Raw genomic sequence first — 13477 nt, 5'->3', positions numbered from 1 at the left:
AGGGCTTATTCATAGCTCCTGTTCCAAAAAATGTCCTTCCTTTTCGGGAAGTGAAAAGTCTGGACTTGAAATGTTGAACAGTCATTCCTCTCTCTGCTTCCAAAACTGGCCAGTGTGTCCCTGCCAGAGTGACTAAGATTTCCCCTGACTGCCCACCTTTCCTGGACCCCGCAGCTCTCCTTAGACATTTAACCCATGGTAGGGGTTGGGGTCTCTAGATTGCAAGTTTTTGAAGCATCTAGACCAGTGTGACATTTACGTCCCAGGACCAGGCTCCGATCATCATAGTGCATCTACTATAATGCTTTTTACGGAAGCAGTGTGGTCACAGTACTTCACACGTTTTGAGCTGTTCTGCAGGAGAGCAGAGGATTGGAAACCACTGATTTGGTCAGAATAAAAAGCAGTAGGGCATAGAGGAGAAGGCTTGAGAGCCGCCTGCGTCTACTCCCTGGTGGGGTGTGGGCGGATGCTTAGTTTTTGGATGGATATAACTTTGCTTTTGTGAGATACATTTTTTCAAGATAATGAGGAAACCTTTGTGAACTCTATAAGTAGGATAGGATAAGAGAAGGCGCTCTTTAAAAAAAAAAAATTTACTTTGACTTAGGTGGGGGGGTGGTCTTAGTTGTGGCACTTGGGATATAGTTCCCTGACCAGGGGTGGAACGTGGGTCCCGGGTTTTGAGATCAGGAAGTCTTAGCCACTCTAGCACCAGGGAAGTCCTGAGAAGGTGCTCTTAACTTCACTTCTCTCTCCCTTCTTTTTAAAAATGCACACAAGTCTTGGTGTTTTGCTTCGGTGCAGATGGTGGAGGGTGAAGAATACTAATATACAGAAGGACATGTGGAGATCAAAGCACTCAAAAATACATCTTTTCATGGAAGCTAATGGAGGACTTTCAGTTTAAATGAGATTTTAAAGTGCTGTCCTTAAGAAGAGCACAGGAATGCAGAAATGTGAGTGATTTTATGGGAAGGCACTCTGCTGATTAGACTTGAGAGTGTCTGCCCTTGACTGGTTTGTCTGGAAGCCTTCTGTGTATAGAACTCTGCTTGTTTTTTTTTTTTTTTTTTTTTATGTCTACCCCTGTGGAGAAGTGTGGACCCTGTGCCTGGGGGAAGCATGGCCGAACTAACTGAAATTAGATGGCAGTCTGGCTGGTGAGAGTTTTGTGGAAAAGTGCCGCCCATGGGTACCAGTGCTGTGTTTCTTAGTAATTTGTGAAAATGCTTTGAAAATGATAAAGTATTGTGTGACATAAAGCTTTTCGAAGGAAAAAAAAAAATGAATGACTTAGGAAAGGAGGGGATTGCTAGTGAAAATTGTAAAAATCTGATTTTCCAGGCCAGTAAATGAAAAAGGAAGTAACTTTGTAAGACCTATTAATAGTCCTGATAAGCAAAATTCTCACAAAGTAGCATTCTCCTGTCCTTCCCCCACCCCCCCAACCCCTCACGGCTTCCAAGTATCTGTCTGCATTTTAAATGCATATGGAAGCTTAGATCAGTAAATTCTCTAGTGTTTTGAATAATTTTTCTCCTCCTAGTTTTTCATTAATTTTGGTAGGTTCTTATGTCCCAGAATTCACTAGGCAGTGGAATACTTGAAAAGCAAGGAGTAGCTTGGAGGTCATGTAAGAGGACATATTTAATTATAAGGTTTGTTGGAAATAGTCTGATTTCCAACAGGGTTGTTGAAGTGTTTATTTGTTTGCTTAGCAATTTTTTTTTAAATTTATTTTGTTGGTTTGTTTTGTCTCGGAGGGAAGGCAGAATTTAAATCTTGGCCATCGTGGGTAGATCCGCACAGGGCATTTTCTAAAAGAGAGCCTTGCCTGGGCTTGTGTGTTGGCACTGCTTTCAGTTCTCTGACTTGCGGGCCCTTGGCCTCCATCGTTGTGAAACCTTAGGGTATATTCATCCCAGGCTGTTAGGACCAGACTCCTGGGTTCCCAAAGTGGCTCACACATCAGGCATTTTTCCTCCCTTTATTGGGGGATGGGGGAGTAGCTCCAACATGTTAGGAAACATATGCCTTTAAGCCTCTGGAGAATTGGGTGTAACTTAAAAAAAAAAAATCAAGCCAGTGGTCCTACTTTGTGTGTTTACATCTGTATTTGGGACTTCACTGGCCAGTCGGGCAGTGATGTACACTTCTTTTTTTTGTTTGTTTTGTTTTAAGTAAAATGCCTATAGTTCCCTTGTTTGTTTGTTTAACTTTTAGTTTTGAAATGATTGTAGCTTTATGGGAAGTTGCCAAAATCGTAGAGAGGTCCCGTGTACACTTGCCCCAGTTTCCCCATTGGTAACATCTCACGTAACCAGAGCAGAGCAGCGGAACCAGTAAATAAACGTTGGTACAATCCAAACCATATTCAGACTTCACCAGTTTTACATGCGGACATTTGGGGGAGGGGTGTGTGTGTATCCTTCTTGCGTGTGGATTCCTGTAGCTACTTCCACAGTCAAGATACAGAGCTGTTCTATCACCTCCGAGCTCTTTGCGCCCCGCCTTTGTAGTCGCGCCTCCCTTAGCCCCGCCCCGTCTCTTAACGCCGGTAACTACTCAACCCCTTCTCCATCTGTAATTTTGAGAATGTTACATGCATAGCATTATGAGGTATGTGGGCTTTTGAGATTAGTATTTCACTCAGCATAACACCCTTGAGATCCACCCAAACCGTTGCATCATCACTAGTTCATTCCTTTTTATTGCTGAGTAGTATTCTCTGGTGTTGATATACCACAGTTTGTTTAAGCATTTACCTGCTAAAAGACACCTAGGTTGTTTTCCGTTTTTGGCTCTTACCGTTGAAGTTGCTGTGAACATTCATGTATAGGTTTTGATGAGGACAAAGTTTTCATTTCTCTAAGACACATGCCTTGGATTGCCATTGCTGGATTTTGGATGGTAAGCGTATGTTTAGTTTTTTCTTTTTTAAAGAAATTGTCAACTTTCCCAGAGTGGCTATACTATTTCACATTCCCACCAGCAGTGTGTGAGAGGTGCAGTTTTTCTGCGTCCACACCACCATTTGTTTATTATTTTAGTGTCCCAGTAAATGTTCTAGTCTCATCATGGTTTTGATTTGCATTCTCTAATGGCTGATGGTGTTGGACCATCATGTGCTTATTTGTCATCTGTGTCTCCTTTATGGTGAAATGTCTACTCCTGTCTTGCCCATGTTCTAAGTGTATTTTTTTTTTTTCTTTGCTACTGTGCTTTGAGAATTCTTCATATAGTCCAGATATGAGTCCTTTGTCAGATATGTGGCTTGTGTATATATATTTTTCCAACATGTAGCCTGTCTTTTTGAACTTTTAACAGGATCATTTAGAGGAGAAAACTTTTAAAACTTTTGCTAATATCCAGTTTATTGATTTTTTTTTTTCCGTTTTTGAACTGTGCTTTTGGTGTCACATCTAAGAACATTTTGCCTAAGTTAATTTCCCAAAGATTTTCTGTTTTTTTTCAAGCCTCAGAGTTTTACGTCTTCAAATTGCAGTTCACTTTTACCCTCTTAAGGGTGTGCACGTCTCGCTATCCGTGTTATCAACTGTCTCTTAGGTGTCGATTGTGTCTTTAGGGCTCTGGAAGCACACCGGCGAATCAGGTACAGTTCCCACCCTCCAGAGCTCACTATCGGTACAGTGGTGTGCGGACATCCCAGGTGATACTCTCATAATAGAAAAGAGCGAGGCGTATGTGGGAACCCAGAGAAGAGAAGCCTCGGGGAGTTCCCGCTCTGATCCGGTGGTCAGGGAGGGCTTCCCTGGGCATGTTGCCCAGGCATGGTGGGAAGATAGTGGGTTCTTGCCTTCGATCTAGCTTTTGAATATTTTACTGGCAGGAATTCTTCCGTGTAAGTTACCCTGGTTCTTGAGCACGGGCTGAAGGACTCTGGGTAAACTGAGTGGTTGAGGACTCTTTTCAACAGCACGTGGCATCATACTAGCCTTTAAAAGGAAGTACTCAAAACTGAATAACGTGAAGAGTATGAGTAAGGTTAATAGATTTAAAGTTAGACTATGTGTCAAAATGAAAAAAGCAGTAGTGGTTTGGATTGTCTAGGTCAGATAGATCTGGTTTGCTTCTTGGCCCTGCCACCTCCTTGCTGTGTGATCTCAGCGAATGTGACCTGTGCAGCCTCACAGAGACAGTGAAGACAGTCACAGTGCTTACCTGGTGGAGTAGGGTGCAGGTGAAATGAAATGATGCATATATAGTACTTAGCACAGTGCTGGGCACATTCAATAAATGCCTATTATTATTTTAAAACAGCAGGAGACAAATGATTTTGTTTTGTATATTCTCATCTCTTTCTCTGAGAAACTGAAATACCAGCTGTTAATCATCGAAGCTTAAAAAAATCATAGAACTTTATCTTTTCACACTTGGGAACACAGTTGTGTACTAAATACTATTTATTCTAAAAATTATTTAAGTATAGTTGATTTACAATATTATGTTATGTTGTACAGCAAAGTGATTTATGTATATACATTCTTTTTCATATTTTTTCCATGATGACTTATTACAAGATATTGAATATAGATCCCTATGCTATACAGTAAGACCTTGCTGTTTGCAAATATTTATTGAGATTAGAAGCTAGGATACTCTGATCACAATCTAGTATTCCCTATAGAATATACCTTTCCCCTACTTCTAAACCAATTTCTTTTTTACAATTTATTTATGTAAAAAAATTTTTTTGGCTGCACTCGTGGCCGCGCACACAGGCTTAGTTGTCCCGCAGCATGTAGTTAGCTCCCAGACCAGGGATGGAACTCACGTCCAGATTCTTAACCACTGAACCAACAGGAAAGTTTCTAAACCAAGATTTTCTGGGTCAAGAACAATTTCCTCTGTGCCCTGACCACAGGAGGTGTGTGCGGTCCCGAGCCTAGTTCAGAGCCTGGTGGTGGCGGTTTAGTCACTAAGTCATGTCTGACTTTTGCGACCGCATGGACTATAGCCTGCCAGACTCCTCTGTCCATGGGATTCTCCAGGCAAGAATTCTGGAGTGGGTTGCCATTTCCTTCTCCAGGGGATCGTCCTGACCCAGCGATCAAACCCGGGTCTCCCGCATTGCAGGCAGATTCTTTGCTGACCGAGCTATGGTCCTTTATTACCCGAAGTACATCAGGGCTGATGTCACCAGGACGTGTCTCAAACTTCACTCCCGGCGGCTCCCTTTCCTTTCCCTTGATGACTACATTGTTTATTTCCCAGAGGAAATGGCCTGGGCTTCAGATGTAGAATTGTGGAGCAGTGGTTCTCAAACGTGGGTGGACGTGGGCATCGTCAGGAGGGCTTGTTTCAAGCCAGACTGCCGGGCCCCACTGGCCGTTTCTGCTTCAACAGGGCTTGGAGAGGGCCTCAGAATCTACGCTTCAGACAAGTTTCCAGGGGCCACTGTTGCTGCTGGTTCTGGTTCGGGCACCACACTTTGAGAAGCACTATTTTAGGGCATAGCCTCCCCTGCCTATAAATCAGACCTAGACTGAAGTGCTTTACTCTTTGCAACTGAGTCTGTTCCTGTTTAATAGTTTAGCGTCAGTTTGATTTCTGTGGCTCCTGGCTGATGTGCCCAGTTGTATCCGCTAATCCCTCCTCCATGCCTTCTCCCTTCACCACCACGACTTTTCCATTGTCTTTTGACCTCTCACTCCTTGGAAGACATGTGCGGTTAGGGTACATGGTGACCATGTGCCAGCTAGCTATATTGCCTTGGCCAATTCACTTGTGTAAAATAAATGTGTTACTAATGCTTATATCCTGAAGTTAGGTGAGGCTTACCTAAGATAACGCATGTGAGAGGACCACATAAGAGGTAAAGCATGGTGCAGAATTTATTTTTTGTTCTTTTGAGCATCCTTGATTTCCCTGTGAAAGAGTATACTAGGATTTTGAGGGTGGACTGATGCTGAGTTCCACTGCTGCCAGGGGCACCTGGTAAAGATGGCAGGGACATTGTGGAGTGGCTTCCTACGGTGGACCATTTGGGCTCTGGTCTCTAAGGGCCTTCCAAGTTGTAATGTGTTGGAGGCGCATTGATATATAGTTGTCATGACCAGAGACGAGCTCAGGGCTGGAAAAAAGCTTGAGCGGATGCTGCACTGTTAAGGAAGTCCACTTCCTCGCAGTAGAGAAATAGAATTCCATGAATTTTTTTTTTTTTCCTGGCAGCTTAATGCGGCCCCTGTCTATTTTTTTGTTTTTTAAGTTCTAGACCTCCTCCGTCCGCAGTAACCACTAGCCACATGTGGCCATCTAAAATTAATGAGCATTAATGAAACTAAACCTTCAGTTTAGTTTAGCCACCATTCAAGTGCCTAAGAACCATTTCCAGTCATCACAGCAAGTTCCACTGGCCAGTGCTATTCTAGAAAGATACTAACCCTGTTTGTCTGAAGGCAGCATCACTGGGCTTCATATCGCAGGACCAGGACATGTTTCTGAGTGAAATGCACTGCTCCTCCTTGGAGGTCTGGTGTGGATTGATGGGGAGAAAATACCACAGGGATACTCCTCTGTCAGCTTGAACCTCACTTCGCCACTTGGCGTTTCTGAGACTCTTCACTTGGAAGGTGGGTCAGTGAGGCATCTGGGCGTGGAGCTTACCAACTTAGCAGGCTGCTGTCAAGGCAGGAGGGGGAGGTCTACTGTTTCTAGGGGGTATTCCTAGAGGCTCTGATTTGTTTATGGGGTTCTTCCAGGAATCTGGTCCTTGAGAGAAACAAATGGAAGTGTCAGGGTGGGTTTAGCCCTGAGATGCCCCTCTCCCGGGGTGGCATTCAGCCCTGAGATGCCCCTCTCCTGGGGCGGGCTTTAGCCCTGAGATGCCCCTCTCCCGGGGCGAGCTTCAGCCCTGAGATGCCCCTCTCCCGGGGCGGCATTCAGCTCTGAGATGCCCCTCTCCCGGGGCGGGCTTTAGCCCTGAGGTGCCCCTCTCCCAGGGCGGGCTTCAGCCCTGAGATCCCCTCTCCCGGGAGGCCCTGCCCTCAGCCTGGCCTCCTCCACCTCGGGTCGACGCTCTGTCGCACCAGCCTTCGCCAGCGGGAGGCGGGGGGCTCGCTCATCTGGTTCAGGGCGCCGGTTTGGACTTGCCCGGATGCCATTCCCCACTACGTCATTCTCGCTGCTGCTGCCTTTGAAGGTGTTCCGAGTGAACTGCCTCTCCTTCCTCACCCGCGCCCGCTCAGTCACCAGCTGGACCGCAGGACGTTTCCCGGATCCATTCCCTTCCTTCACGTGTCTCCACAGCCCTGCTCGCTGGACTGCTGTGACCTGGGCTCCCGTGGGAGCCACGCGATAGGTGTCCCCTCTCTGCTGTTTCTCGCCTCTTCAGAGGAACCCTGTCCCCCTCCACTGCCCCCACCCCTCTCAGAACAGGCAGAGCCGGACGCGGCTGACGGGTGTCCCGTCTTCAGGCCGCTCTGCCTCCTCAGCGTGAGGTGGGGCCCACACACGCCCCGTGGCCCTGCGCCTCCGCCGCCGCCGCTCAGCTGGAAGGGCTGCGCCTCCCGGCGAGGCCCAGGCACGCGGCCCCGGAGCAGGTGTGGGCCCGCCTTGCCCTTCCTCCCGAGAGCCGTGCTCTGAAGGGCTCTGAGGACCAAGTTTCTCCTGAGTCAGCCTTTCTGTCTGGGCAGTCTGAGGAAAGGAGACAATGTCATATTCTCCAGTGAGGCTCTGTTTCCTGAGGGAAGGGCTCCTAGTATCAAGGCCACCAGGTTGTTCATCCTGGTGATGGGGGGAAATTTCCCAAATTTGGTTGAAAGATGTGAGGGCGATTTGTTCCTTCATATGAACTCTTAATTTATAATCAGCCCTCATTTTAGGGATGTTAGGTTTGTTTTCAGTGCTTGATATTACAGGCAGTACTTTAATAGCTTTGTGCCTACCTCTTTGCAAATGTTCTAATATATATTTAATATAAATTCCTAGAATGATAACCATATATGAGTACATTTTGAATTTTAATGGATATTGCCAAGTTACCTTCCAGAGGTTCTATTTTTTCCCATAAATTCTCAAGTCAGTTTTGTTCAAATTTTACCATCTGATAAAAAAACTGTTATATTTTTAATTTTTATTTATTATGAGTGGCATTTAGCATCGTTTTATACATTTATAAACTGTTTGTGTCTGTTTTCCTGAGAACTTTCTATTTATGTGAAACTTTTGCATATTGATTTACAAGATCTCCGTATACATTGAAGGATGAGCTATTAATTGTCAAAGAAAAAGATGTGAGGGCAGACAAGAGGGCCTCTCTGGGATCTCTTTTGAGGGATGGATCAAGAAGGAGGAAGGATAGAAACAGAGACTAGGAAATGTTCTTTTGCCGAATTACGGGACCTTGTGGATGCAGTAGACATCTGTTTGTGCATTAAACTCCCTGCAGAACACACCTAACTCCACTCTAGTTTCTGAAAATAGAAGTAGTCTAATGTTCCTTTAACTAGAAGAGTAAAAGAAAATGTCTTCTGAAATCACAGTAGGCTTAAATGAAGGCACCTAGGGAAGTACTGTAACCAACAGCACAATACCATTTACACAAAACCTTGAAGACAATGGGGATTGTGAGGGTAAGAAGCTGGAGGTTTGTTAAAGGCGGGGGTCCCCAGCCCTTAGGCCACGGACCTGTAGTGGTCCATGGCCTGTTAGGAACTGGGTGAGCCTCAGGTAAGCCAGCAAAGCTTCATCTGTATTTACAGTTGCTCCCCATCGTTTGCATTACCTCCTGAGTTCTGCCTCCTGCCAATCAGCTGTGGCATTAGATTCTCAGAGGAGCATAAACCCTACTGTGAACTGTGCATGTGAGGGATGTAGGTTGCCCGTTCCTTCGGAGAATAATGTCTGATGATCTGTGTTGGTGAGGTTAGCCCTGGGGAGTGGCTGCCACTGTCTCCCATCACCTCCAAATGGGACTTCTAGTTGCAGGGAAACAAGCTCGGGACTCCCCCTGATTCTGCAGTATGGTGAGCTGTATAAGTATTTCAGCTGCATGAAGTAATGATAATAGAAGTAAGGTGCACAGTCAATGCCGTGGGTCTGGACTGCGGCAGGGCCTAGTAAAGATGGCTTGTTTCTGTCCACTGTGCTGAGAAGAGGCTGGAGGTGAGTGGATGATTTGGGATTGGGTCATCTGGAGACTCCTTCATTCATTAACCTGGCCCCAGGGCTGGGGTGCATTTCAAGGCTAGGTCTGCAGACTGGAACCCCTGCAAGTGGCCTTTCCTCTCAGTATCAAGCTAGTCAGAATTCTTACATGGTGGCTCAGAGCTCCAGCTGTGAGTGTCCCAGCAAACAAGGTAGAAACTGCTCTGCCTTTTATGTTAGTCTGCATCCACTAATCCCAAACTCCCAATCCATCCCTCCACTGGTCGCCTTGGCAACTACAAGTCTGTTCTCTATGTCTGACATAGAGAAGTTCATTTAAGTTGAGATAAGTTCATTTGTGTCATATTTTAGATTCCACATGTAAATGATCTCATATGATATTTGTCTTTCTCTTTCCAACTTACTTCACTTAGTATGATAATCTCTAGGTCCATCCAACAGCCTTGATCCTTGTTCCATTTCCCCATTCTTGTAAAAGAAGCCAAAATGTATTAAACATACACTTTGGGCTGGAGCAACTGCTCGTAGCCCTTGCCATTGTCTCAGTGAAGCTTTATAACAGCCCCATGTAGTAGGTCCTGTTATCCCCAATTATTAATACCAATGTAATGGCCAACAAGAAGTTAACTCATTTGCTCCAGTTCAGGTAATTTAATATATGGCAGAGCCTGGATTCTTACATTGTTTAAGAATCAACGTACATTGTTTAAGAAGCAGATCTGCCAAAATAAAATGAAAAGCATGGCACATCCTTCCTTTCCATTTAGTGGATATTTTCTCCTCCGTCATTTTTGTTCTTTGAATCTTTCTAATACTCTGGTCTTTTGGCTTGACAGCATCATTCTCTTTTCCTTTCAGTCATCACTTCTTACATCCTTCCCTTTGTCCAAGGGTTGCCTGACTTCCTGCTGGGCTAGTCATTACAATTTCTTTTCTCCCCACCTCTTAAAAGTAATCTCACGGAGCCTTTTTGCCAATCACATATCATTGTTGATTTGTGTTCCTTTTTATAAGGATTCCTCAGGGGCAAGAAAATACATTCCTGCGCAGGTGTTCTCTAGACAGGCTGCTCTCTCTCTTCAGATGCATTTCCTTTAATCAGCAGGATTTGTTCATCTGATAGAGTTCAAGCAGGGCTTTGCATCAAGGGGCCTGTGTGTATCTTCTCTGTGAGTTTCACCAGCTTCTGAGGGCTGTGGGCATCTTTCTTTGCCTGGGCAGGGAGGTAACTCATTTTCACATATGACTGGCTTGCAGCCATTTTCATCTTAAAATTATCCTTAAGTTTCACATCTTTTCCTGGAAGAGGTTATAGAACAGAGTAGTGTTTCTCAAAGTGGTGTCATGTGGAACACCAGGGGGTTTCTGAGACCTAATAACTATCTTCATAATAATATTAAGACTACTAAGATGTGTGTCTTTTCCACTGTATTGATGTTTGTACTGATGGTACAGAAGCAACAGTGGGTAAAACTGCAGGCAGATCGATACGAATCAAGGCAGTGGCCTCCAACTGTACTGGAAATCAGGCCGCTTCTAACCAACATGGTATAGAAAGCCCATTTCACTTAAGACTGTTCTTGTTGAAGTGGTACAAATGATCAATTCTATTAAATCTCCAGGCTCAAGTACATCTTTTCAGTGTCATGTGTGACCAAGTGGGAAGTACACACGAAGTCCTTCTGTTGCAAAGGGAAGAAGAGTCCTTGTGTGACAAGCACTTGAGTCCTGAGTTTAACGAGCAGCTTGTCTCAGTTTTAGTTGACAGAACAATGGACAAATTATGGTTATTCTGAGTTAGGTATTTGGTAGCTGCTGTTTTCTCAAAAGTGAATAAAGGGAGTCATCAAGAAAATCAATGGACAGTATTTGTTACTGATGGTAAAACTCAAGCTTTCAAGTGAAAATTAGAATTTTGAAAAACTTGCATTTGCCAACCGTGAGCTTGACAGCTACCCAATATATGACTTTTCTGATGATTGTGATCTGTGGTGTATTGACAAATGTGATTTTGTTGATATTGCTTACTTGAAATATTTCCATGTATGGAAGATTTTGCATAGTTCAGTGAACTATTATTTTCCTATGACCAATGTATGATGTTAGCAAATCCTGCATTGATAAAGAAAATTCCAAAGTGAAAGGTGGACTGATAGGTTTTAACGTAACAGAATATAGAGAAATATCCAGGAAATGTTCACCTGAAATGGTTTTTTAAAAAGCTTATTTTTTATTGAAATGTAGTTGATTTTCAGTGTTGTGTTAGCTTCGGGTGTAGAGCAAAGTGATTCAGTTCTTATTATCTATTCTTTTTCAGATTCTTTTCCCATATAGGTTGTAAAGTATTGAGTATAGTTCCCTTTGCTATATAGTGGGTCCTTGTTATTTATCTGTTTTGCATATAGTAGTGTATATATGTTATCCCCAGATTCCTAATTTATCCCTCCCTTCCACTTTTCCCCTTTGGTAACCATAAGTTTGTTTTCTAAGTCTGTGACTCTGTTTCAATCTTTTGTAAGTTCATTTGTATCATTTTTTAAGATTCAACATATATGTGATATCATATGATATTTATCTTTGTCTGACTTACTTTACCTTGGTATGATAGTCTCTAGGTCCATGATGTTGCTGCAGATAATGTTATTTCATTCTTTTTTTATGGCTGAGTAACATTCTTTTGTCCCTGGAGAAGAAAATGGCAACCCACCCACTGCAGTATTCTTGCCTGGAGAATTCTATGGTCAGAGGAGCCTGGAGGGCTACAGTCCATGGGGTTGCAAAGAGTCAGATATGACTGAGCAACTGACACACACAACATTTCGTTGTATATATGTGTGTGTGTATATATATATATATATATATATATATACACACACATCTTCTTTATCCATTCTTCTGTTGATGAACATTTAGGTTGCTTGCATGTCTTGGCTATTGTAATAGTTCTACAGTGAACATTGGAGTATGTGTATCTTTTTGAATTATGGTTTTCTTTGGATATATGCCCAGTAGTGGGATTGCTGGATCATATGGTAGCTCTATTTTTAGGTTTTTGAGAAACCTCCAAATTGGTCTCTGTAGTGGCTTCACCAGTTTACTTTCCCACCAACAGTATAGGAGGGTTTCCTTTTCCGCACACCTCTAATGTTTATTATTTGTAGACTTTTTGATGATGGCCATTCTGGTTGGTGTGAGGTGATACCTCGTTGTTTTGATTTCCTTTTCTCTAACAATTAGTGATGTTGAGCATCTTTTCATGTGCCTTTTGGCCATCTCTGTGTTTTCTATGGAGAAATGTCTATGATATGGTTTTATAATGCACATTGCAACTACCTTTAAAGAATTATCCCTTGTTGTGTTTTGGTATCGTTTCAAAGAATATTCACAAATATATGAGAAGGGTATTAAAATACTTTTTCCAACTGTGAATTTGAATGAGGCCAGATTTTCTTCATCTACTTCACCTAAAAATGGTGTAGCAGTAGATTGACAGCAGAAGCAAATGTTAGAGTACAGCTGTTAAGCCAAACATTAAAGAAATTGGCAAAATTATAAAATACCATTCTTCTTACTGCTTTCTGTTTTAGAAATGAGTGTTCCTAATGTGTAACTTATAGTGGGTTTATTGTTTTTATATGGTTGACATTTTATTAACATAAATTTTAATGTTTTTCATTCTAATGCAGTAAATGTGGATAGATTTGACCTCTGGAAACAAAAACTTTTTATGGGTCCTCAATAATTTTTAAAAGTATAAAGGGGAGCACTTTTATCCTTTTTGAGTGGTGAAGACTATAGATTCTGGATCCAGACCAACTGGGCTTTTTTGCCATTTACTAGTTATGTAAGTTTCTAGCGAGCTATTCTCTGTGCCTTAGTTTCCTTATTTGAGAAATGAAGATAAGTGTCATAGAGCTAATAAGTCCTCCTAATAAGGAGGACTAAATGAGTTCATGTGAGTTACTCAGTGCCCTTCACATAGGAAATTTTCAGTAGCGTGTGGTTACTTCCATTTCCCTCTTTCCAAGACATATAGTTCATTTGCCTCCAGGAAATTGTATTTTGCGGCATGTTTCCCTCTGTTCTAATATAAATTGGGGTTCTTATTACAAAACAGAAATAGGCTCACAGACTTAGAGAATGAACTTATGGTTACCAGAGGGTAAGGGAGGGGGAAGGGATAATTAGGGAGTTTGGAACCAACATGTACACTCGCTATATTTAAAATGGATAACCAACAAGGGCCTACTATGTAGCACAGGGAACTCTGCTCAGTGTTATGTGGCAGCCTGGATGGGAGGGGAGTTTGGGCGAGAATGGATACATGTATGTGTATGGCTGAATC

At 43.1% G+C, this 13477-nt stretch overlaps 1 protein-coding gene across 14 annotated transcripts in view; it reads left to right on the top strand.

Annotated features, from left to right (window-relative positions):
• The window catches only part of AMOTL1 (angiomotin like 1), a 197865-nt gene that overhangs the window by 83239 nt on the left and 101149 nt on the right, over positions 1–13477 (top strand). For 2 of the 14 annotated variants that reach the window (XM_081543200.1, XM_081543199.1), the window contains exon 2: positions 784–959. The exons of 9 other annotated variants lie outside the window; for them this stretch is intronic. In XM_081543200.1, the coding sequence (XP_081399326.1) occupies positions 950–959 (10 nt within the window). In that variant the 5' untranslated portion in view covers positions 784–949. Of the gene's footprint in view, positions 1–783; positions 960–2628; positions 2914–7155; positions 7325–13477 lie in introns of those variants that run through there. 3 more of the 14 variants (XM_081543198.1, XM_081543208.1, XM_081543207.1) reach the window with 3 other exon arrangements.

Source organism: Giraffa tippelskirchi, chromosome 11 (genome assembly GCF_054371585.1).
Source record: "Giraffa tippelskirchi isolate mGirTip1 chromosome 11, T2T-mGirTip1v1.2.pri, whole genome shotgun sequence".
NCBI classification, from domain to species: domain Eukaryota; kingdom Metazoa; phylum Chordata; class Mammalia; order Artiodactyla; family Giraffidae; genus Giraffa; species Giraffa tippelskirchi.
Note: the sequence above shows the minus strand (reverse complement) of the source record. Positions and strands in the feature narration are given on the sequence as shown.